At 38.9% G+C, this 27,077-nt stretch overlaps 2 protein-coding genes across 5 annotated transcripts in view; one reads left to right on the plus strand and one right to left on the minus strand.

The window, feature by feature from the left end:
• Positions 1–2,227: 2,227 nt before the first annotated feature.
• Positions 2,228–15,183, minus strand: fbxo28 (F-box protein 28). Its single transcript, XM_057847428.1, has 5 exons — positions 14,957–15,183; positions 11,671–11,780; positions 6,347–6,485; positions 4,797–4,992; positions 2,228–3,147 (listed from the first exon to the last, which is right to left on the minus strand). Exons 1-5 carry the CDS (start codon positions 15,143–15,145, stop codon positions 2,642–2,644), a joined length of 1,140 nt encoding a protein of 379 aa, XP_057703411.1. The 5' UTR covers positions 15,146–15,183; the 3' UTR covers positions 2,228–2,641.
• Positions 15,184–15,423: 240 nt separating this feature from the next.
• The window catches only part of nvl (nuclear VCP like), a 38,040-nt gene continuing 26,386 nt past the window's right edge, over positions 15,424–27,077 (plus strand). For 2 of the 4 annotated variants that reach the window (XM_057847417.1, XM_057847414.1), the window contains exons 1-10: positions 15,462–15,564; positions 16,226–16,291; positions 19,071–19,164; positions 19,880–19,947; positions 20,278–20,330; positions 21,553–21,643; positions 21,719–21,782; positions 24,438–24,638; positions 25,421–25,508; positions 26,244–26,329. In XM_057847417.1, the coding sequence (XP_057703400.1) occupies positions 19,105–19,164; positions 19,880–19,947; positions 20,278–20,330; positions 21,553–21,643; positions 21,719–21,782; positions 24,438–24,638; positions 25,421–25,508; positions 26,244–26,329 (711 nt within the window). In that variant the 5' untranslated portion in view covers positions 15,462–15,564; positions 16,226–16,291; positions 19,071–19,104. Of the gene's footprint in view, positions 15,565–16,220; positions 16,292–19,070; positions 19,165–19,879; positions 19,948–20,277; positions 20,331–21,552; positions 21,644–21,718; positions 21,783–24,437; positions 24,639–25,420; positions 25,509–26,243; positions 26,330–27,077 lie in introns of all 4 variants that reach the window. The other 2 variants (XM_057847416.1, XM_057847415.1) reach the window with 2 other exon arrangements.

A 27,077-nucleotide genomic window follows, 5' to 3' on the forward strand; every position in this document is an offset into this window, starting at 1 on the left:
CACTGTGAAGTATGGGGATGGAAACCTCATGCTTTGGGGCTGCTTTTTGGCAAAGGAGACAGGACGACTGTACTGTTTGAAGCAGAGGATGAATGGTGACATGTTTCTCATCAAGTATTCTAAGTTATGTTAGCTATTATGCTAGCAAAGCGAGGCTGAGGGCTAACTTTAGCACAAATGTCTCCTCCGTTACATTCAAATGGCATCCTATATATAAAAAAAAAAAAAGGCCCTATGTGCCGTTACAGCCCTCTGCTGGGTTTTAACTTCTAATTTCTCTTAATTAATTAGGCTCTATTATTATAAACTAACAAAGATGAAGGGACTATACAGGATTTTAGATTTAATTCAAAATACTTTTCTCAATGAATGCTCCACCAATGGAGAAGAGTCCAGCTGCACCCCACAGTACTCGCCCCCCGCTTTCAACGACCCTAACCCCAACTTAAACTAACCCTCAATAGCCCTAATAATAATTGGTATTAATACATTATTTTCTCATATTTGTACAGCGGGGTATCCATATGCTTGCTAGATTTGTTTTTGTATTAAATTCTTAACTACAAAGGAATTCAAAACTTGGGTGTTTGATAAGCGGTCACAGGCCTAGGCTTGCCACCCGTCCCTTGAAATACGGAATCGTTCCGTAATTGGGATTTAAAAGTTGCGTTCCGTATTGAACCAATACGGAACGCAGTTTATTCCGTATTTTACAGCTGTCTCATGGGGCGACCCCACGCGATCCGCGCTTCCGGCAGCGGAGAGTGGCGGGCGGCGGTGCGCCCAGCCCATGCACGTCTGTCACACACAAACACACACCTGCGCTCACGAGTGACCACTGAGCCAACAATAATGAACAAAAAGGGCAGGCAATATTAAAGACAGCAAGATAGTTATCTGCCTGACCGGTGCTGTCTGCCCTGCACTACTCTCCACTTCCGGGTTCGTTGCCTAGTTACCTCGCTAGCTCTGCTCAGTGCACCGCCCCGCGCGTTTTCAAAACTAAGATGTCTTCGTCAACAGGAGAAGCTCAGGAGTCCACCTCATCCTCAAAAGGGGAAACGTCTCCAAAAAACATAGACTGGAGTGAGAAGAGGGTACCCAGTGGCTCGATAGAGTGATTGGTGATGGTGATTATAAAGCGAATTGCAAGGCGGGCAGGAAAGTCTTTGTAGTGTCTCTTGGAGGTGTAAAACAGCATGCTGCAGGGGACCTGCACAAACGGAATATAAGATACCAGAAGAGCCTTCGTCACAATCTCTTTGTACCTGAAACATCCCGAGCTTCATTTGGTATGTTAATATGCCATTGTATATGGATAACATATAGGCTATATTTATATTTACCTTCATACATCTTGCATTGATAGGAACATAGCTAGGCTATTTCAGTTGCTACTATGGTTGATTATTTTCAGGAATGTTGATTTTTTTTTTTTTTTTTTTTTTGGAAACATGCATTTATTATCAATCAATATGGAATGAATCTATGTACCCATAAAGAACATCTTATTTTGACATCATCCCACTCCTACCCTCTAAATTACTGCAGCTGAGGTGACACAGGTATACCACACAGTAAAACGTAGCCAGCCAGAGCTACAATAGTGCTGACTGTAGACACAGGCTCAATCAGAAGATTTTTATGTGATGCCAAAATGGTGAAGAAAATGACTTTGGGGAGAACAAAGCAAGAGGCACTGTTGAAACAAGTCCTAGGTCCAAAGGCAGTGAGTGATGTGCTCAAGATCTTAACGTCACCCATCCCATTCTCCATACAGACCGATGCCTCGAATGAATTGAGCAGGAAGATGTTTCCCCTTGCTGTCCAGTACTTCAGTCCAGAGTCTGAGCTCACCAACAAAATGCTGGACTTGATAGAGAATGCACACGAGTCAGCTGCTGGAATTGTAGCTCTCCTGGAACATTCCCTTAAGAAATTTGGCTTGTCAATGGATCACGTGGCCGGATTCAGTGCCGACAACACAAATGTTAATTACGATATTCACAACTTTGTTTTCACTAACCCGCAGGATAAAAAAACAATTTGCTGCAAGGAAACTGCCATGCCCACATAGTGCACAATACAGTTTTCTCATTTAAAAATAGATACATTTCTATGCATTTTAGGAGTTTTGGGGATGCCCCCTTTTTTTTCGCCTGTAAGGTTTTGGGCGCGAGGGGGGCGTTCCTTATTTCTATTTCTGAAAGGTGGCAACCCTACACAGGCCAGTTGTGGAAAATATGCAACAATACCGTTTAAGGGGATTAATTTCCTTTATTATTTAAATGTCCAAAATAAACTGTTCAGAGGTTAGTTGAACATTGTTCTAACTGGCAGTTGCTGTAACTTCAACCCATTCTGCCACGAACATGACCACTTTCTCCACAGTATTGTTCCAAAAATTGTTTACCCCCACCTCCGAATATTTAGTATCTCTATGAATCAACTTGAAATGTTTTGCAGTTTTAAACATATTTAGCAGACAGACAATATTCCTATAGTTTTTCATTTAATTTCAGATGAGTCATGAATTAAGATACCCAATGACATTTTCTAAACACCATGAAAACAAAAACACTGAGAAAGAAATCAAACAGATGAACTGAAAACCAAAACAAAATATTTAAATAACAGTCTCTCATTTCTTGGTACACAAACGTTTAGACTTTCTTAAGCAGTCTGAACTTTTTTTGGTGCGTTTCAACGACGGTGTTCCCTCAGAGACCAATTCTCTCGCTGTAGAAGAGGCTTCTACCCTGCTACTTGCCAATCCCACGGCAGGAAGACTGGAAGCAGCGGAGGACACGGCAGCATTGTTAGACGTGGAGGGGAGAGATCTTCCGGCTGCGGATCCCCCAACGGCATTACTGTCAATTAGTTCACGTAGTTTATGTTCCAGCTCGGCAAGACGGGCATTCTGTTCGCCGATGACCTGCGTCTGTTCGAGCAACTTCTGCTCTTGGTCCTGCAACTGCTTCTGTTGTTCCAACTGCTTGACACGAATTTCTTGCATCTCCCGTCGTAAGACTGTCACAGATGCGCCGTTGACCTTCACCTGCTGCTGCACCTTGGTCATCTCAGAGCGTGATGGTGCGTTCTTGGCCAGCAAAGACATGGTGGTTAGAGAACTAGATGGACCTGCCACTGAAAAGACACAAAATGAATTTATTACACTAAATTCTTAAATCTTGTTCACACATACAGAACCACTATTCTACCATTCACTTAATGGGGCCTTCGGTTAATAACAGTCCAGACAGTACTTCATGTGGCACAAGGTCAGTTATCACTGTAGCTGCACACACAGTGACCCTTGAGAACTGGGTTGGACATCCAACTTTTCCATTGAGCTGATGGTTGTGCACATTCCTGGCTAGTGCTTGGGTTGTTTCTGTTTCGATCAAACAAGAACAGGCCCAAGGGACTGAGAACAAGTGCTTAGCAAGTAGCAACTCATTGCTGGGCCAGACGAGGTCCAGTGAACCACCGACTACATCAGGAGGCGGGTTACTGCGACAACGAAGAGCTGTGAGCAAGCAGCATTCAAGTCAAACAGCAGCACGGAAACAGCCCCCGACTCCCAACTTTACTTGCAGCCACCATCCGACATTGAGTTATGCCAACACAGGTCTGAGTTCGGACACCATTTTTAGCCAGTTTTAGATTGACCAATAAAAGAATGGTAAATATCCCAAAAAGGATAGCAGCACAAACAATTGGCATCTAATGACGATCTGATGGGGGGCCAACTTCAGGGGCCGTTTACATGGTGACTCTCCGAGAATAAGAAAAATTTCAAATTTGCATTTGCGTCTCCATTTGTCGCAATGTTGTATTCATGCCAGGCCCTAGGGGGCAGTGCAGATTTACAGGGTGACAGAGAATGATGCACTTTACCCCACCAAGCTCCCTCAGCCTGGAAAAAAATATGCCCGCCCACTCTAAGCAATGGCATTTTTCTTTTGTTCAAAAAGGCACAAAAATTGAAACATTCAACATATTTGATTTAAAAATATTATTAAAACAGTAAATTAAAGCCGACATTCCGCCATATTGGCTGTTTTTAATGTTTAGTAGCACCGCTGCGCACGCCCAATGTGACGTGTACGAGTGCTGACGTTAACGTCGCGGTCTCGCGCCGCGGGATCCTTTGATATGCATGCCTAGGAAGCCTCCCTCAATCCCCTTTAAATGATGAAATAGTTTTAAAACTTACACATGTCAAAAATTGACAGAAAGGAACTAATGCAGTAACGGCAGCAATTTTAACAACTTTAACGGTCGATTCACAACATTAAATGACTTCCACACATAGAAAAGGTTACTATCTAGTTATCGCAATATCTGCAATACCCCTGTGTCTAGTTAAGTTTAGGGTAAAGAATTGGGCTAGGGCCAATTCTCCAAAAAACCTTTAATTGTGTGACCCTTTTTTTTTTTGAGAAAAAAAAACATGAAAATTATCACCAGTTACTTTGCCAAGTAACTAATTACTCTCACATTCAGGTAACTGAGTTACTAACACAATTACTTTTTGGGAGAAGTAATTTGTAACTGTAATTCATTACCTTTTTAAAGTAAGATTAACAAGATGAATGAAAAATGCCAGATTTCCCTAAGTAATATTGTTGTTTCGTAAAGTGCATTTTCTCATGTGTTTCTTGTGTATTCGTGTCGTGTAGTTCTTTCTTCATGTGCCCAAACATACATATTTTATTGGGCATCTGAATTCAAGGGAGAAGGAAGGTGCCTATTGTGCTAAACATGAATGAATTTAAAAAAATGGAGACTACCGGGAGCAGATCCAATGAGGCGTCCAGACAAGTCAGCTCCAGGCAGTTTCTTCTTTAGAATGGGAACAATCTTCTCATCAAAATACTCCATTGCCATTGAGGAGATGTCCCTTAACTCTTGCAGAACCTCATGAGCTCGCTGCGGAGCTCGAGTCGAGTTCACATATCGGAGAACACGGTAGATCTCATCTATAACCTGAAAAAAAGCCAGCATATAACCAAAACATAGGAACAAACAACAACAAAAATTAAATAAGAAATATCATATATACAGTATAGTTGAGTGAAAAGATGCAGAAGACAACTTGTTTCACATTTCCATTTCACGTGATGAAAATTTCATGGTGTATCGTCACTGATTTATTTTCGATACATTTGTCAGATGTCGTTTATCATTTCTGTTATTATTTTTTTAAGACTGTCCTGTTCAACTGCTGAGACACTGGTAATGGAAATCTGTGTCTTTACAGAACGAAGAGTTTTAATGTGCCAGATGGGATTTTAGTGTACTCACATTGAGTTTGTTAGTACTGGTTTTATTAGGAGAAAGCAGCGGACAATAAAGTTAAGCTAAATGAGATATCGAGGTACGTTTGCTTTGAACTGTAGCTCACAACTAGCTGTGTTTTGATGCGTCATTACATGAGGACTTTGGTTCTTCACACTATTCGGTGGTAAACTTTCGGTCTTTTAACCGAAAATGCAATTTTAGCTATTTTCGGCTGAGTTTTTGGTGCCAAATTTTCTGTCACATCTCTAATATATGCATATTAGGGCTGTCAAAATTATCGCATTACAGGGCGGTAATTAATTTTTTAAAATTAATCACGTTAAAATATTTCACGCATTTAACGCACATGCCCCACTCAAACAGATTAAAATGACAGCACAGTGTCATGTCCACTTGTTACTTGTGTTTTTTGGTGTTTTGTCGCCCTCTGCTGGCGCTTGTTTGCGACTGATTTTATGGGTTTCAGCACCATGACCATTGTGTAATTATTGACATCAACAATGGCGAGCTACTAGTTTATTTTTTTGATTGAAAATTTTACAAATTTTATTAAAACGAAAACATTAAGACGGATTTAATATAAAATTACTGTAACTTGTACTAACATTTATCTTTTAAGAACTACAAGTGTTTCTATCCATGGATCGCTTTAACAGAATGTTAATAATGTTAAGGCCATCTTGTTGATTTATTGTTATAATAAATAAAAACAGTACTTATGTACAGTATGCTGAATGTATACATCTGTCTTGTGTCTTATCTTTCCATTCCAACAATAATTTACAGAAAAATATGGCATATTTTATGGATGGTTTGAATTGGGATTAATTACGATTAGTTAATTTTTAAGCTGTGATGAACTCGATTAAAAATTTTAATCTTTTGACAGCCCTAATGCACATATATATCTATATTATTTATAGTGACCCCCACCCCAACGGGTATTTATTATATATCATTATCAAGTCATAAAGCCTGTTACGAAGATGACAAAAAGTTATTTTCTTTACTTTGTGAGAATAAAGCTAGCACAGCTAACCTTTCCAGGGATGAAGCAGCAGAGGTTGGAGTCAACATATTTCATGAACGTCATGTTAAGGAGAGAAAGGCGTGTCTCCACAGCAGCCAGAATGTCAGCATGACGGGCCAAGGAATGATTTCTCCGTTCAGACTCCCGCCTGGTGGAGGGAAAAGTAGTTAACATATACAGTGCCTGATGGAGCGCTTTCTCATTTTCGGGAGTGCACATAACATTTTTGGTGTGGTTCTCAAATGAGGACCAGACATTGCTAGGTATGCAACATAAATTAATAAATGCAGAATAAAAGTACGTTTTTACCTTTTACAATATGACCATTATTTTACAACATTACCAAATCAATTCAAAGCACTTTTCTTGATAAATGTTTCTTCATATTTGACTGTGTGTCGTTGCTAGTCTCTGATTGGCTATGAATTTGGAGTGGATTTCAAAATTTCCGGTCTTTTCTGAGCACTAACAACTTCCCATACAGCTACTTTTTTAAATTTATGTCCCAGAAATCATGCAGAGAGGTATCATAAAGCATGCGCTGATGGCACGTGCACTGCTAAAATGACACGCTCCTCCATGTTTTTTTTTTTTTTTAAATGACAATGTTGTACAATCATTGAAACTTGTAAAGAACAGCAAACATACAAGAGATACGAGAGAAAAATTAAATATCCATGTTGACAGTTTTTTTTTTTTTTTTTTTTTTTTTTTTTAAATTATCCCATGTTGACAAAGTGTGGCAGCTGTATGTCAATTTCCGGGTTGGCCAGTGTCCTCGTCGGTTCCTATTTTCTTAGACTGCATCGCTGGTCTGCGACTCTGCGCGTGAACGTGTACTTGCGCGAAATTTCACGTGCACGAACATCGCGTGTCGCTTCGCCGCAAGAGGATTGACGATTTTCACCTCGTCGCGCTCGTTCCATAAGAAATAGAGGTGGGCATCTTGGGGCACCTCACGATTCGATTACAATTCAGAGGCTACGATTCGATTATGAATCGATTATTGATGAACAACCACCCCCCAGCTATTAGCTGCTTTTAATATTTCGTACATTAGTTACAAAAATGGTACAAAAATCCTCTCAGGCTATTTCAGTATCAAGTTAACAGTTAAAAACAGTACCGTATTTTTCGGACAATAAGTCGCAGTTTTTGTTTCCCCCCCCCCCCCATAGTTTGGCTGGGGGTGCTACTTATACTCTGGAGTGACTTATATGTGAAATTATTAATACACTATTATAGCATTTCACATTATTACATTATTCTGGTGTTTTGGAGTGACACTGACGGTTTGGTAAACTTTACTGGTGCACGATAATTATTGGTCCGATAATTATCGCACCGATAATAGGAATTATGATGTCATCCCAATAAATCCAATAACATTATTAATAGGACCGATAATATGTACTGTGCTGGCTGGTCAGTTGACCATTTGCGGGGCATTGCTGCCACCTGCTGGTCAGAATAATTCGCTGCAGCTATAATTTGTTCCACGAACTCATTCACTTTACACAATGCTGTGTCTATCGGTAGCGTTGACATTCGTGAATGCTTTCTGTTAGTTACGTTTCCGCCTCGGAATTATATGTCTGTAAGTATTTGTTTACTATAACATATGGATGTGCAATATATGTTTACTTTGGTGGTGAAGGGTCATATGTACAGAACTTCATAAGTTGTTATGAGGAATGAGTGATAAACCTTACTATATAATGTTTGCATTTTACAGTGTTGGTTATAAATTAGTAAGTTATTGAGAGTCCTTTTGGTTATTGATAGGCTTGCTGTCCTAACCTGTCTCCCAGGTTAAGAAAGTTGTTTCATGGACCAAGACCAAAGCAGTCTCCTGTAGCTCCAAATATTTTTATCTGATGACAAAGCACAATACCTGTTGGGTTTATGTTTTAGTTCAGTGCTCCTTGTTCAGGAAACACATCTTCAATTGTACTGACTAATTGATTGTGATTGACTCAAATCATATTTATTTGAAAAAATAAATATTGGCACTTTATTTGAAGTCAAGACTGTTCTTGTCTTTGTTTTGTTCATTATAATAATGTTCATGTCATTATGAAAATTCTGGTGAGGTCAAAGGCAAATGTATGTTGAATCCACCATTATTTTTTTAAACCTCCAGGTGTTAAAAAACTCAGGTGAATATACATTTTAAAAATTATATATTTATTATCGGTTATCCATATCGGTATCGGCTTTGAGGAGCAGGAAGTAATCGATATCGGTATCGGTTTCAAAAAATGGATATCTTGCACCCCTAGTAAACTTGTTATGTTCTTTATGCTATAGTTATCTGAATAACTCTTAATAGCTATGTTACGTTAACATGCCGGCCACGTTCGCATTTCGTTCATTTCGTTGTTCATGCATCATGTAACATTATCATACTGTACACTTATTCATTGTATTTTTATTTTAAATTGCCTTTTAAGATGACATATGTTCTATGTGTTGGATTTTATCAAGTAAATTTCCCCCAAAAATGCGACTTATCCTCCGGTGCGACTTATATGTTATGACTTATATGTTTTTTTCCTCTTCGTTGGGCATTTTGTGGCTGGTACGAATTATACTCAGGTGCGACTTATAGTCCGAAAAATACGGTAAATAAAATACTGAAGTCCCCATTCTGTATCAACAGCGTTAGACTATATTCAATCGTCAACAGAATAAATCGGAGCATTTTGCAGAAATATATTTTTATCTGACTAAAAGTGAACTCAGCTATAAATGAAAGACAATGTGTACTCCTACTTCACTACAAATGGCTCAACAAAGTGCTTTTCTGCTTTAAGTGAACATGGAAACATTAACGGGTTTCCCTGAAAATAGACCTCAATTCCATGTACATCCGAACCTCAACAATATGCAGGACAGGTCAAGTGTGCTTAGCTACTGAGAAAAATCCAAGTTCTTGTGTGCTGTGCGTCGACTCCTGCAGATGAAAATACAATTCAGCGTGTGGGCGTAGCATGTCAGATGGCTAAAGTTACCCAGGTGGGCCGCGACAACCATAATAGCTGAGTTGTCTGTAACAACAGAAACGTTTTTTTTTTGTGATGTTCCAATCATTTACAGCACCGCTTAACAGCTCATCCATATTGGCAACCTTGTTCATTGCTCTTTTTTGAAGCACGTGTGCTTCAGCTTCCATTCATCATTTATGAATGGGCTGTTATTGTAACAGGGTCCCCCCAGGATTGATAAATCTAAATCCAAGACTTTTAAGACCTTTTTTAATGCCTTTTCAACTAAAAATACTTTTCTCGCACCCATTATTTAGATAATATTGAATCATATAAAAAAAAATAAAGCACTGAACATCAAATTTAACCTCAATTACTAAGTGTGTTTGACAAAAGAATGCACATTTATTGAAGATACAATTAAAACACATTTAAATATAAGGTCTTTCAGAATTTTTTTTCCCAGGATAAAATGGATTTTACACTATTATTGTAAAGCAACTTCAGAAATTACATTTGCAATACAACAGGTTTCCCTTTTAAGAGGACCTAGTCAAGGTGGTAGGTAGGTGATTGTCAAGTTGGCCACCTTACCTGTAAAGTGCTTGCAATTGGCAGTGAAAGTTTAAAAAAACAGCCACTAAATGGCAGTAGTTTACCATTAATTACCACAAAATAAAAAAGCTACACATGATCATTTCCCTTGGTAATCGTTTTTTTCCTAATCACATTACAAGTATACAAAACACATGTTAATCCTTTGTTAGCTATTGAAGACATTTCTTTTAATCAGATAGAGAAAATCCATACTCTTATTTAATCAAGAAAAACATTTAAATATACCAGGTGTTTTACTATCACCTACATTATAATTTGCCTATCACCATGCCATATTATTCAGATCAACGTTACCCCGCACTCGTTCCAATAATTGACAGTGTCAACCGTGTTGTGTATCTGAGAGTGATGGTGAATCTACGACTCAGGTTTATCCATGCTAAGGTTAGTGCACCTGCCAATACCCCATTAAACATGGCTAACTCTTGAGTTAAAACTGCAAAATTCACATTCATTCAAAAGGCAAACCGTGCAGAAATACATTATTGCATCTAACACATTTTAATTGGAGAAATTGGCAAATTACTTTGAAATGTTAAGCAGGTCCAAAACTGCCTTCGCATGACCAATAAACTGCGACCCAAAGTATCTGGATGCGACTTGGTCGCCGATCCAATACCTCACATGCTGGTCCAACTGTTTGGACTTGGTTGTCTTGTTGAGGCTTTCGTTGAACATAACAAATAAGACATCTGAGCAGTTCCTTGCGTTAGCACACAAAACTGTGCGATTGCCTGCTGTTGTGATGTTTATGCTAATGATTCTAACGGCGCGCACGCACGAGGTGCAGTGCATCGTAAAAATTCTACGCGTTATCTTCGTTATGGATTTTAAAAAAAAAAAAAAAACTGTCGCGGATATAATTTAGGTTGCACTGAGATGTTCTTGAAAATTAAAACCACGGTGAAAAAATTCCAGACGTACGACAGCTAATTTAATACTTTTAATACCTTTAATAATGGAAAACTAAATTCAATGCTTTTTTTAATACTTTTAGTAACACGCGGGTACCTGTGTAACAAACAATTCGGGGGCTACAGATGTGCACGCATCACATGTAACAGCGACTCTGTCTACATTATACAGCGATGATATGATTTCTACATTCGTCTGCTTGTAGAGAACCGAGACTGCCTTGTCAGTGAAACGGCGTACGGATGGGATAATGTACCTCGGCTTGCTTTCAACATTCTTCAAAATCCCCTATTTTCTAGAAGAGGATTTTCTCGTAGAGTCCAAAATAATTCCACACGTCTGCTTTTAAATTTATGGGAGCAAGTCTCATCTCACGGAGAGGTTGGTTGATTAGGTCACCCATGCTTGTATGCATGTTTTGTATCTAGTGGCATGTGTTGTGGACGACGTGTACTCTTAGTCCGTTCCTCACTGCGTCCCGAAGACCGCGCTGACTGTGTTTTAGTTCCGCTTTACCTGCATATTTAAATCGGAAAATGGATGTTTGTGAATCATTCTCGAATCTCCCACGGCCGAATCGCGAATTATCTAAGAATCTGAAATTTCACACACCTTTAATAGAAAATGTATTGAATGCGAGCGACGTCACCTCCCGTGTGTTTTGCCCACCATTCTTAAAGCTTATGGGAAGGACAAAATCAAGGAGCTGGTCCTGCACAACACCTGCATTCTGCATTTTACTACTCGCTGAACATCAGTGTAGTAGTTTTGAAAAAAAAAAAAAAACATAATGCGTAATGATACAACACCCACCTGGGAAGTTGCGCTTTGACTTGCCTCTGACACATGCTGTGATAACGTTCAACCTTAAGGAAGCCCTGATTAAGAACACGTTGGCAGATCATGTCCATTCGTTTACACACCTGCAGGATAAAAACAACTCAAGTCAGTTGCATTCATAAACTGTAATACAATCTAAAGGGTGACATTCATGTGGGATGGGAGCGAATTTAGCATTTAACCACGGGTCTGGGCAGAAATGACAACAAAGTATGACAACAAAGTCACCAGTAGTTGGAAACCGCAACAACAATGGACACATTACCTTGTTGCTACTATCGATTACCCAATCCGACTCAGTATCAGTGCCTGTTACAGCTAATTTGTGAGTATCGGACACTACCAGATTTGGTCAAAAGATTGGAGCAGATACAGTATTCAAGTGTGTTTTCAGTACCATCGCGCTTTTCGGCTAGTATAAATCAAACCACAAGGGAAACATGTCCGCTGAGTCGGACTACTTCTCTTTATAAGCTAATGATTGTAACAGAACATTGTGTTATATTTGTAAACAGAGCATTTATGAGGAGGGACCTGCAGGGCTCACTTAAATACTCAAAATATTTGTCATTTACTGATCAAATTACTTTTATTGGTTATCGGATCAGTATCAGCAAAACTCATCTTGGAAAAAAATGGGATTGAAGTTCAAAAATCAGCATCGGGACTAAGTGTGGGAAACTCTGGGTACTTCACAATACGATACGATTTGCAACGCAAGGCTCACGATAATGATTATCTCACGGTATGGCGATACAACAATTATCGATACATGGGTCGGGAAATCATTCTTCGATATATTGATTTTTGGTCCCTTCCTGTTGATTTTGAGGCATTTACATATCACTTCCTGTTGATTTTGGGTTACTGAACAGGAAATGACACGGGAACGTCCTCAAGTGTAGAAAGTGACTCAAACTCAACACGAAGTAGGGGTGTAACGGTACACAAAAATCTCGATTCGGTACGTACCTCGGTTTTGAGGTCACGGTTCGGTTCATTTTCGGTACAGTAAGAAAACAAAATGCAAAATATAAACGTACTAGTTGTTTATTACACACCTTTGTGCTTTCAACAATAGGAACATTAGCCTATACAAAGCTAGAATTCTGCTCAAAAAATAGCGGGTATTTAAAGATAATCCAACAACAATTTGCCTTTCAGACCCCGCGTATTGGTCAGCTTTCTTTCTTTCTGAAAGAAAAAGAAGTCCTGTGCTAAAGAGAAAAGCAATCCCAATGACAGATTTTAACATGTATTTTACAAATGAAATGCCTCAATTAATCATTTTTTTTTTCTTATGAACGGTTTTCAAAAGCTTTATTGGTGGATTTTCTAAAGTTAAAGCACCACTCAGAAATTAATAAATTTAATTGTGTAAGCAGGATCTGTGTAGTATTCTTATTATTCATTTAGAGGTGTTTTAGCTCATTTCAATTTATTTTATTTAAATGGGCTATTATTTATTTTATTATGCGTTTATATTTTACAAATGTGATGTAGTATTCATTTATATTGTATATTTTATGTTGTATACATTTAGTTCCTATGTGAATATTAGTTCCTACTTGTTTTGTTGTGGTAGGAGGGTTTTGTATTGAACACGGGGCCGTGTTGGTTGTTATTATAGCAGAGAAGACAGCAGTAAATCAACAAAGACGAGTCAACTGTGCCCCGATCTACCACTCAGGAGATCTGATGGACTCAAAAAGTGGGTTACGATTGCATATTAGCTGGAAAATCGACCGGATTCACCGTATTTTTACACGAGTGCCTAGCTACCGGTAGTAGTATTGACGCAGGAGGGTCGCTTCTCGTGTCAAATAATAAACTCTGCCGTTCTTTTCACGTGCGTCGTGTTGAGCCGCTTCTGGTACGCGTCTAACACGCGGCCGCACTGCGACTGGTGTGCATTGGCTGATTGACTTTAATGCCCACGTTTCACTGCGTTCTTGTGGCTCGCAGCGGCCACTTTGTCGCGCCGTTGACGTTTCTGGGATATACTGTCCTACCGTGTTGGTCCTCATTGTATTAGAGAAGACGGAGTAAATATAATCTACACAAAGAAACTGTAACCCGATCGACTCACAGCCTCTAAAAGTAAGGGTTACATTACATCAGAAACTTGTTCAGTACGCCTACGTTACAAACCGAGCACCACGTACCGAAACGGTTCGATACAAATACATGTACCGTTACACCCTTAACTGGAAGTGACTTTTAAATACAATAAAATGAACATGACCTATAAATGCCCATAAAACCAGTAACACTGGCTCTGCATGCTGTTTCAGTGCCATTGACGGCATTAGACATCTATCTTTGACCCTCTCAGTCAAAAATGGATTACACGTCTAGCTCCATCAATGGCAGCCAATGAGCTAAAACAATCACTAGTTTAGTGGAAGATTTTGGTAGCAACCTGTTGGTTCATTTTTTTCCTCTCAAACAGTGACAGCTTTTTAAAGCGATGTATCGATTCTTAGCAGGAGCAAATCGATAACCTTTTGGTAAAAAGCACCGCGATACATCACCCTTTCGACATATTGACACATCCCTAATCGGGACAACTAGCTGCCACTCCTGGTGACGTTCAAGGTCAAGGAGGAACAGCAGAAATTGGGCGTCACCAATGGAAACAACCGGTCCCCATTGATTGATATAACGACTTTACATTTGGTATAAGCGATTGGTACAGAAAGAAATGGCCACACATTTATCAAAATAGATTTAAAAAATATGGGTTGCCCATGAAAATCATTAGAGTAATAGTGCTTCATATATACCTTGTGTTCTGATGTATGCAAATTGTGTATCTGATTGTGCAAATCATGTCCAGTGTTTAAATCATTGTTGACAAACGACACATGCTTACATATTATAAAATGCAAAGAAAAAAATCAATTAAAAAATCTACACACTTAAAATATGCATAAAAAGACATTCGAATGCTAATAGTTAGACAGCAACGAATTATTATCACAACTACAGGTACCGTAAAACCCCAACTTTGCATGGGCAACGCACTCACTTACAATGAAATAATACAAACATATATTTTGATATTAGTTTTTCAATAAAACTGTAAACGTAGCATCCTATTTTTCTTTACAGAAGTCTGAACCACAAAGACTCTCTTCCCTGCCGTAGCACAAGTGCTAAGGCAAAAAAGATTACTAACACGTCACTAATGAGAAAATGAAGGTCTTTAATAATAATAATAATCGTATTTTTCGGCCACTCCTTTTGTTGTTCTTACCGAGCGGAGCAAACTGATTTCGTCATAAGACAAAAAATTGAGAATTGCCTCAATAGCCACAATAGGTAGTCCTAAAAGCGGGTTGTTCTGGTGGGTCTGATCCACTGGTGGAATGGATTGTTGGAGTACCACTACATCTGAAGGTAAAGAACCAACGCGGCTATCAATTCGCTCCACGTTGGTAGCCATTTTAGTCTCCTACTGTGTAGGGGGGAAATGACGTAGACAACAGCATCTTATTCGTGTGGCTCTCTCACCCCTAAAAAAATTAAAAGAATAAAATAAAATTGCTAAGCGTTTGAAATTTTGACAAAATTTCGTCAAATTAAGGATATTTTAGTGGAGAAAATCACGGACATTAGGTTTTCAGCAAAAGAGCCCGCCTGAGATGTTGACTGTTTTAAGATGGCCGGTAGTTTCCAAAGCCACTGAGCCTTTTCGCATCTAGTACCTAATACATCTGATATCTATGTTCAAGATGCCGACCTTTGACGCATGCGCAGAACACATTATGAGTATCGCCGCAACAGATTCGCACTGACAGGCCAGCATTACTACTGTGTATTTTCCATATTCGACAGAATCTACCAAAAGTCGGATGTAACAAGGTAAAAAGTGACATTAACCTAGTAAACATACTGTCTGATGGAATTCGGTCTATCTTTTTGACCAGTGTTGTTTTTCTTACTTTTTTAACTGGTTAACATTCAGACTTGAACACGTGTTTTAAATCTTCCTTTGACGTCTAATAAGCGTCCTATACGATAGTGTTTGTTCTCATCCATCGTTTTAAGGAAAGTCGAACGTCGCCGATCCAATAAAGCAGACATATTGTTCACTTGTACATGGATGGCATACGTATAAAATGCAGACATTACAGGCAAATGTAATATCTAGGGGTCGTTGTAGTAACTCAGATGGGAAAGCCCAAATCGTAGCGTAAAACCCGCCCAGTTCAATAAAAAACAGCCTAAATGAATCAAGATTTTTCACTTATGCAACTAAATCTTTAATTTGATATTGTAACCAGAAAACAATAAATCAACAGTGGTTGTATAGGATTCATTGCTTTTTTTGCCAATAAGCATCATGGGAGGTTTAAGTCTTGTAAAAGCTTAAAGTAACTATATGGAGTTTTTCACTTTTTTTAGCTATTAAATCAGCACCAGAAATGTGATCACAGAAAACGTGATTGATTACTATTAGCAGCAAGTCTTATTTGGGATGTTAAAGTGGGTTAGAAAAGTGTTTTTGTCAATTGGAGACTAGGCGGAGGCTTGGTGTGACGGCGCTGCTGCTGCGGGGACTGAGTGCTTGACCCGAAGTCTCTGGAAGGTAAGAAGAAGGGCTTTTTGCGGCAGCCTCAGTTAAAGCTGTGTACTCATCAAGGCATTGGTGGAGCATGCATGGAGTAGAAAAGTATTTTAAATTAACTCTAAAAATCCTGCAATGTCTCTTTGAGAGTGAAATCTGACTTATTAACGTGAAAATTCAGATTATGTCGCCAGCGTAGGAATGGAACTCGCTCGTAACTTCAGCACTCCTACTAGCAAAAGCTTGCCTCCTGACAGAAATAAACCTCTCTTAACTCCATGAGAGCCATTTTTCGAGTGTCCCATTGCTCGGGAGATTTCCTCAGCCGTTACTTGTGTGTATCCTTCCGCAGGATATTACTATGCCAACACATCTGCTATTTAACGCGCCCCTCAGTGGCTAACCGTGAGCACTAGCACTGGGCTTCAATCTGTTAAGATCCAATCCATCTACGTTGCAACTTTTGTCTAACCATTGGCGATCAGGAGAACGATCATTTTCAAGATGATAGACTTATTAACTGCACCTTGTATAGTGCTGGCCAAAAGTATTGGCACCCCTGCAATTCTGTCAGATAATGCTCAGTTTCTCTCAGTAAATGATTGCAATTACAAATGCTTTGGTAGTAATATCTTCATTTATTTTGCTTGCAATGAAAAAAACACAAAAGAGAATTTAAAAAGTATATCTAATATCATCCTACACAAAACTGCAAAAATAGGCCGGACAAAAGTATTGCCACTTTCAGCCTATTACTTTGTAGTACAACCTTTAGACAAAATAACGGCGAACAACTACTTCCGGTATCCCTCAATTAGTTTCTTACAATACTCTGCTGGAATTTTGGACCATTCTTCTTTGGCCAACTGCTCCAGGTCTCTGAGATTTGAAGGGTGCCTTCTCCAAACTGACATTTTCATCTCTCTCCACAGGTGTTCTATGGGTTTCAGGTGTGGACTCATTGCTGGCCACTTTAGAAGTCTCTAGTGCTCTCTCTCAAACCATTTTCTATTGCTTTTTGAAGTGTGTTTTGGGTCCTTGTCCTGCTGGAGGACCCATGACCTCTGAGGGAGATGCAGTTTCCTCACACTGGGCCCTACATTATGCTGCAAAATTTGTTGGTAGTCTTCAGACTTCATAATGCCATGCACACGGTCAACTAGTCCAGTGCCAGAAGTAGAAAAGCAACACCAAAACATCAGGGAACCTCCGCCATGTTTGACTGTGGGGACCGTGTTCTTTTCTTTGAAGGCCTCGTTTTTTTCCCTGTAAACTCTATGTTGATGCCTTTTCCCAAAAAGCTCTACTTTTGTCTCATCTGACCAGAAAACATTCTTCCAAAACGTTTTTGGCCATCTCAGGTAAGTTTTGGCAAACTCCTGCCTTGCTTTTTTTCTGTCTCTGGGTCAGAAGTGGGGTCTTCTTGGGTAGCCTACCATAGAGTCCCTTTTCATTCAGACGCCGACGGATAGTACGAGTTGACACTGTTGTCACCTCGGACTGCAGGACAGCTTGAACTTGTTTTGATGTTGGTCGGGGTTCTTTATCCACCATCCGCACAATCTTTCGTTGAAATCTCTCGTCAGTTTTCTTTTCCGTCCACATCTAGGGAGGTTAGCCACATTGCCATGGACTTTAAACTTATTGATGACACTGCGCACGGTAGACACAGGAACATTCAGGTCTTTGGAGATGGACTTGTAGCCTTGCGATTGTCCATGCTTCCTCACAATTTTGCTTCTCAAGTGCTCAGACAGTTCTTTGGTCTTCTTTCTCTTCTCCATGCTCAATGTGGTACACACAAGGACAAAGGACAGAGGTTGAGTCAACTTTAATCCATTTTAACTGGCTGCAAGTGTGATTTGGTTATTGCTACCACCTGTTATGTGCCACAGGTAAGTAAAAGGTTCTTATAATTACACAAACTAGAGAAGCATCACATGATTTTTCAAAGGGCGTCAATACTTTTGTCCGGCCCATTTTTGGAGTTTTGTGTAAAATGATAATGATTTAATTTTTCTCCCATTCTCTTTTGTGTTTTTTCATTACAAACAAAGTAAATGAAGATATTACGACCAAAGCATTTGTAATTGCAATCATTTTCTGGGGGAAATTAAGCATTATCTGACAGAATTGCAGGGGTGCCAATACTTTTGGCCAGCACTGTATGCCAAGTTCGGTGTTACATAGACAAGCCCAAAGAAATGTTGTGGATTTTAAGAATCTTATCGTCAATATGCAGTCTTTATTTCTTATGTTTTTGTGTAACTGTATGGAGTCTGAGCTCAAAAGTGCTTGCAACAACCTTATTACGCATTTGAAATTTGGCTCCCTTTGGCTCGTTTTTGCCCGTCCTTGTTTGAAACGTGCTTATATACAGCCCGATTTAAAAAAATTTTGAATATCATGCCACAGGCTTATAGCCCCAATGCCACGCTGCATCAAGGCAATTAAGGTAAAAGGATTTCCAACCAAGTATTGAAGATTGACATATGATTTTGAAAGTAACTTATTTTGATTGATTTGATGTGAGCTTAATTTCTTTTTTTCTGAGACGTAAATGAGGATTTCTTTACATTATTCACATTTTTTGTGGGTTTTTATCAGAGCTTATACCCCACAATAGGTGAAAATCAACAAATACCTAAATTATGACCACTATGACCTATGAAACTTTGACTTTTTCAATGGAATATTCGTGATAGATATTTTTTTGTTTTTGGCTGGGTTAATAAATAAGTTCTGTCTGTAACAAGAATGTACACTACTGACCATTACATGTTTTTTTCTTTAATTTCAGTGTCCTGAAAGCTGCATTGTTGTAAATAAATGAAATGGCCATGAAGCATAGAGGTGGCTGCCTGGATGTCCGACTCAAACAGAGATTGGAAGAGGTATATTTTATATTCCCATCATAAAGCACACGAAAAAGAAATCAATTTAATAAATAGTAGGAATTTTAAGCTACTGAAACTCATTTAATACTTAATGGAGAAGACATTATTTGCAATTACAGCTTCAGGTATTTTTTAAAAAATTGCCCACACTGTTCAGATGTGCTTTTGACCTGCTCCTCCCAACACATTGTGTTTATTTCTTGAATATCTTTTCTGTAGTTTTTTATTTTTCAACAAATGTTCAATTGGATTTAAGTCAGCTGATTGACTGGCCATTTCAACAGAATCATTATTATTATTTTTAAAAACATTAGAGTTAACTTTGCTGTGTGCTTTGGATCGTTGTCCTGCTCAGGGGCGGAACTTAAGGGGGTGCGACGGGTGTTAAAAGATTTCTGCTCCCCACCCCGCTTGACCGGTTGTCTGGAGGGGCCCACAAAAACATTTCCACTTGCACCGTACACAAACTCACACCCCGGAAGATCGTCTTGAGGGGCCCGCAAATAATTGTTCAACATTCGGGGGGTGGGGGGTTGGGGGGGATTCCCATTCATGCTCATCGTACCCGGGCCCTGTTCACATTTTTTCCGCCACTGGTCCTGCTGATATGTCCAGCCACATCTCATTTTCATCATCCTGGTGGATGCTGTTTCAATGTCATACTGCTGAAGATCAGGTATGAAAACCCTAACGTGTTCATATTGTTTTGCAGTATTTGGCTTCAAGCAGTCGTTACGTGGATCTGAGCGCCATAGCGCTAGACCTCCAAAAACAATACAGGTAATTTCGTCAGATTGGTAGACATTGTGTTACAGCACTGTAGCAGGGGTTGTGAGAACTGCAGACAATTGCATGAGTCCCTCTAATCCGAGTCACAAGTAAGTTATAAATCATTTGGTCCAAGTCTCAAGCCAAAATAATAATAATAAATAAATAAACTATCAATTATTTATTGTAACAGAGAGTGCAACAATTTATTGCGATATCTATTTGAGTCTCAAAAATTGATATCATATTTGGACTCATTAAACCTAAAAAAAATGTTTTGTTGTCTGTTAAAGTGCCCATTTTAAAGCTGTTTTTTTTTTTTATCATTGATTTGTCTTGTAGATTCGACTATGGTAGAAGAAACAAGACTGCTTTCCGAATTCAAGTTGAAAAAGGTAAGTAAGGATGGTTTCTTTGGACCTCATTCATTAACCACTGTTACCTACGTTGGCATCACAAACCTGCGATTTATCAGTATGTTTATGCTTGAATATGTGCATTAGGGGTGGGACGGTACGGGTACCTCACGATTTGATACCCTGACGATATGTGGCCCGCAGTAATATTATTGATATTATCACAATACACAATATTTATCATAGTGGATAAAGTGTAAAAAATGGTTGAATGATATATCACGATATATGTGACTTTAAAAGAAAAAAATACCCATGAAAAGGAAACTGTCTTTAATTATGCATTTATTCAATGCCAAATTTGTACAATGTACAAAGAAATGTGCATTTGCATAGTGCCACATAGTGCATAGTGTCTTGTAAATGTAAACACTGCATAATTGGACAATTAATGTGTATGAACATTATTATGTTTTATGTAAACCAAGACTGCCTTCTGGTACTGAAAAGTTAATATCAACTTAATTTTGCATAGTACTTCACTGCTTCCTAGGCTTGTAAATGTAATCAATGCACAGCTGAACAAGTTAAAGTGCATGAGCATTAATAACATGACCTTGTACAGCTGGATACATTAAAATTCACAACCATGTGTTAAGTAAACCAGGACAGTGCTTTCTGAAACTGAATTATCAGTAGCAACTTAACTTGATTTGTTTTTCTGCGTATGCACTTCTTGCATCTGTTCTACGATTGTCTATTGTCTTCTCCTGTTGTCAACTCCTCACTGGCCGCCCACTTTACACCAAAGATTAGCGCCCCACAAACGGCACAGGAGAGATTAGGTACTGAAGGGATGAATCCATTATGTGTAATATTGGGTACTGACGGGGTAAATCCATTATGTGTGTTGTAATGAGATATCAATACTTGATTGTCAGTCTGTTGATTATTTGTGACAGATTGCATCAATTTATTGCAAAATCAATATACTTTTTTTCTGCAATAAATTATGAGACGATATTGTACACGGACAAATTTCTTATCCAAACAAGCCTACTTGTAATGTACGAAAACTGATCAATCATCCAAATTTATGGCCACTTCAATAAATCAAAAAATGATAAAACTGGGCTGAAAAAGCTCTAATGTTAAACTTTACAAAAAAAAAAAAAAAAAAAAAAAAAAGGTATGAAATTGTCTCTTTCGACTCATTAGATTTCGCTTTCCAACTTGTATTTCCCCATCTTTTTGCTCCTAGTATACCAAGCAATAAAAACGGAGTCCGGGCTGAATGATGTGGAAAGCCCCCAACTAACCAAGCGAGCCAAGCACATCCACAATGATTCTGGGTAATATGTGTATTGCGTGCATGGAGATATGTCTGCGTGCAAGTGTGTCTGACGTTTTGATATATGTACTTTCAGCAGTGCATTCGAGGTTCATAGTGATGACAGCTGCAGCAGTTTAGAAGATATTCTGGAGAAAACGGTAAGTTCTTATTTCTATCACAAGTTACCTGAGGAACAGCAGGACCAGAGCAAAATACAAGCTAGGGCTAGCATGATCATTTTTTTTAGGATGATTCATTTTTCCAGACACCGATGATAAATGATAGTATTGTTTTTTTGTGTGTGTGTTTGTTTACTGCAGCTGGCATTATACTTCATTAAGAGGAATTATTTTAAATTCTGAATTAATTTACGATTGTGTAGAACTATAAATGAAATGATATCTCAGATTCAAATAAAACACTCAAGCTCTGTTTGCAAAATTTGTAAATTTCTAGATTGAATATTTGGTAGAGGTATAAAAAAAAATCTCAAAGCATTATACTGGGCAGTGTTGTTTTTGACTTTCCTTTTAATTTTTGTCTTAAATGTTTTGGACAAAAACACTTAATTGTCTAGGTCAGGGGTCCCCAACCTTTTTTGCACCACGGACCGGTGTGATTTGGGTCTTTTTTTCACGGACCGGTGTTTTGACAAATTTTACAACCCATCAAAAACGTTCTGCGCATGCGCGTAACATTAAAAATGGCCGCTAATGCAGTGATTCCAAAGTAAACACTACAAACTTTCTTAAAGAAAGGAATATTAACTTACGTTTGATTGTGGATGGACAAAAGTTCTCCTTAGACCCATCCTGCCATGTTAGCTGTACACCGCTCTCTAGCCGTTAACGCCTTCGCCGTGTCGTTAAGCATTAATTAAGAAGCCCGCTTCACAAAGATGCGATGTTGGAAATTGTAGCAAGGTTTTCAGTGTTCTCGTAACGCTGTCAGGATATTCCTGAATGACTTTGTCTCAAATGTACGTTTAAAGTCGCCGTCATTTGCGATCTCTACAAGCTGATCCTCCTTTTCCATAGACATGCTCGAATCACTTGGTTTATTCACAAACGGGTCACGAATCCACTCCTTCGCAGTTCGTGGGTCTTCGAGGTTGTAGGCTCATCTTCTGGCCCCCAGTCATTTTCGCTCATGTGGGGGAACAAATGTGCTGCGCCCGGGGCCAAGTCATACGTTATTATGGAGGACAAGCGCACATAGATATATTATATATACAAAACAAGATGTACTGCTAGTCTGCTTGCAGTCCAATCAATGGATTTCTATGACGACATTCTAATCTATACTGTAGTATTATATCTAGAGTAGACAGGGATATTGATGTGTTAAGCAGGGGCACAGGCCAAAGTTAATTCGGCCAGAATGCGGTTGTAAATAAAATATTATTTCTGTGCGGGCCGGTAGCAAATGTGCCACGAACCGGTACCGGTCCACGGCCCGGCGGATGGGGACTCCTGGTCTAGGTAATATTTTAGTCATTTCAAAATGTGTTTGTTTCCGTCGAGTTTTAGTCGACGAAATCTCAGATGAATTTTGTCTTGTTTTAGTCAACGATTACTCAAAACGTTTTCGTCTGTGAAATTCAGAAGTTTTAGTCGTAGCTGGTGGGAAATGTTCATGACAGTGTTTACTCACCTTGAATTTTATAGAAATACAAAATCATATTGGAGGTATTGCCTCCTCAGCAGTCACCCTCCGCACACCTGTTTTACATGTCGGTTGGACCTCCTCTAAGGCGGGGCCTTCTGTAACTTTTCTGTAGCCGAAGTATTCCAATACCAGCGATTTCGTTTTCTTCAATGGGGGGGGGGGAGTTCAGGAGTTTCACCTCATCCAGCCATCGTGTAGCACAGCTGACTCACTGAGCAACAACCAGTGGGGGAGGGTTGAGCCTTGCAGCTGCAAGCGAGGGATTTCTCCATGCATTTTTTGGACATAAAAAACAGCTAATACCTTAGGGGCGGTACAACTTAATTTTTTTGCGGTTTTGAAACCTTGACGTTTTCATACCACAGTATACTTTGAAACTGGTAATCGGCACATGTCTAGCTGTATGTAAAATGTTAAAAAAAAAAATTTTTTTTTATCATTCCAAGAGTTTAAGATGACAAAGAAGTGTGAGATAACCCAGCACAGACTTTTAAAGGATAATGCAATATTGAATACTTTCTCTTGACAAAATGGTAAAACAAATCTTACCATGTGTTTCAAAACAAGCCTTGCAGCGCAGCCTAGCTTGAAGCGCATCCTAACACCAGTGAGGATTAGGGGGCGATGCAGCACATCTCACATGAGTGCCATCACCCAAACACTGCTACAATGTCAGTTGATGAACTACATGTACAAAAAGAAAATTTCACACATTGTGAACATAGGAGAAAAACTGACAATTTTCCTCTCGTTGTCTGGCGTCCATTTCGTGATGTTTGAGACTCCCAAGACATGTTTTTAACTCGTCATAGTCATGAAAAAATTGTTTGTCCACGAATTATTTTTGTTATCGGCATCGTTGAAGAATTCAATTCAGTTCAATTCCTTTATTGTCATTGCAAGCCAAGCAAACAATGAAATTGGAAAGCTACTCTGTGGGACCATAAAACACAAGACAGTAAAATAACACACAACATAAACATACTACTAAATAAAAGACAAAGAATAAACTATTGTGCAAAAGTCGCTAGATAACAGCATCAAGAAAACAACAATGATATTGGGAATTAAATTACCCTATGGTAAATGAAAAAACAGCTTCTTGTTTAATGTTTCATATCGATACTTTTGTTTTCCATCTATAGAACACCAGTCACATGAACAGCTCTCTAACGTCTCTATACCGGAAAGGAACCTCTGATTCCAGTCCCTATTCTACAATTCAAGAGCTGCCTGAAACAAGTAAAACATCCTCAGGAGGCTGGTTTATCGATCGTGGCAAGGGTTCTGCAAAGACAAAAATCTTCATCGACCTCAGTGAAGATACACCAAATGATTCAGTAAATGTAAGTATGAATATTACCTTTGTGCATACAGTACTAAGTAGGGGTGGGAACCTCTGGATACCTCACGATACGTATGATTTGCGATACAAGGCTCACGATAATGATCTCCCTATATGGCGATATAACAATTATGGATATATGGGTCAGGAAGTAATTCTACAATATTTTACTATACCAGTAATAAACAGTAAAAACAAGCATCCCTCCCACTTCAAATGGATTGGACGTCTATGGTGGTCAATGGCAACCAATGAGTTTAATTTTGGAGCATTTCAAGTCATTTGCTGTTTATTTTCAGTCAATTCCGTTTGATTTCGGATTACTGAACAGGAAGTGACCTCGGAATCTCCCCAAATGAATTGGCAGTGGCTCAAGCTCAACAGGAAGTGACCTATAAATGCCCTAAAATGAACAGAAAGTGACCTGTAAATGCCCCGAAAATCGGAAAGACCGGCTGCGAATGTTCTAGTTTCAAATGATCTAAATGGATTGGGCGTTTAGCGCCGTCAATGGCAGCCATTGAGTTAACAATGACACTATTCTAGTGGAAGATTTTTTTTTTTTTTTTTAACAGGGACATGTTTTTAAAACGATATATTGATTCCTGGCACGAGCACATCGATAACCTTTTGGAATACAAAGTATGACCCTACATTCAATTTGTTTGAATTAAAAGCTTTTTCATTTTATTTACTGTGACACTACATACAAACAGGGCATTTTCAGCTTAGCCTTTGGTCTGCCTGGCTTGATTAAGTCAGATAATCATTGTTTTTCAATAGAAAGAAGTTTCCATGTTGGAGCCTTCCAAAAAGTCAAAAAGAAAAAAGAGGCCCGTTGAAGATGCAGAGGATGCGACAAGCCAGAAAGGTATGTTTGATGCTTCTCAAATTCCACTTTTTTCAATAGTTTGTCCTGACCTGCGAGTTTTAATCAGATATGATTTATTATACATGTTTTTTCAAATGAAACTAAAATTATAATATACATAACACATAACAAACTAAATAACATTACTAGCAAGTAATGAAACAACTGGAACAGTAACTGAAGAAATGATTATCACAGAACATGAACTTTCAACATGGCATTTTAAATTATTATTTACATCTTTTCCGATACGGTCCAATACTCCAAAAGTAACAGGTGCTGATACTGATATCGAGTATCCAATCGGGACATTCCTAGTTATTACAAGACACATACTGGTATATAACAGTTGGTGCCAGGATTTTCGATTACATCAGTAAAAGTAGGATGTTGACTCATCAATGCTCACAGGTGATTCTTCTTAATACTTGGTTCCCCACTAACGATGCTCGTACACTATATGTATCCTCTCCCCGTATAATGTCCCCTTTGTAAGAATAGTCATAAAGAATCTGCGAATGTGTAATGAAGAAAACAAAATGTTTCACACAATTTGACATTGCTTGTCCAATGAATAGTAATATGTGAAGATTTTATGATCATCACATCACTGCATTATAATCAGGAACTACATTAGTAGCTGGTATCAGGATTTTGAAGACTGCACTTACTGTTCGCTTGGAGATGCAAAAAACAAATGACTGTCTTTTTGCTTGGTTTGGTCTTGAAATTAAGGTGATCTCTTGCCAAAAACAACAACAAAGCTGCAGCATTCCACTTTGAAGTTCGAAGATGTTGGTGGTCATGAAGAGACATTAAGGGTGAGTAACATTTTCTATCAATTCATAGTAAAGTGTAAACTGCGCTTGTCAAAAAATTAGTCAAGAGCAAGGGGAAAAAAGTCACACTGACCTATAAATCTCATTAGTGGGGGGGAATGCCGTCTATCATTGGTCTTTGCCAAGTAAACAGTCACTTGTATTACTTCAGGTTGATGTCATTTTGGAGCAGAGATTCTGACAAAAAAAGAGGAAAGAAAAAGGCTGAAGATCGTTGTTGCATTTTAGACATCAGAAGGCAAAGCACAGGCGTTAGTGGGGAGGAAAAAAACTCGATTGAGAACTAGGCGTGGAGACTGATGACCAAGCAGAGCACCTCTCAGTAATAATAATGCATTCGATTTATATAGCGCTTTTTTGGACACTCAAACTTTCTATACATTGCGTTTTTCTTTTACTCCACACTCGATGGTGGTAAGCCACCACTGTAGCCAGCCGACAGAAGCAAGGCAGCCATTCCGCGTCATCGGCCCTTCCAACCACCATCAACTGCTAGTTCTCACACTATTTTCACCCAGGCAAGTAGGGTGAAGAATCTTGCCCAAGGATACAATGACAATGGGCACAGGTGGGAGCTGTAACCAAACCCCTGATCCTTCAATCAACGACCTGCTCAACCAACTGCTCTAACCACCTTTGCCACCGTCGCCAATTTACACTCTTGCTGGGTAAATGATGACTGGTTGAGAGGGTTTGGAGGTTGTAAAAAAGAGACAAAGACAGGAACTGG

Source organism: Corythoichthys intestinalis, chromosome 10, assembly GCF_030265065.1.
Source record: "Corythoichthys intestinalis isolate RoL2023-P3 chromosome 10, ASM3026506v1, whole genome shotgun sequence".
NCBI classification, from domain to species: domain Eukaryota; kingdom Metazoa; phylum Chordata; class Actinopteri; order Syngnathiformes; family Syngnathidae; genus Corythoichthys; species Corythoichthys intestinalis.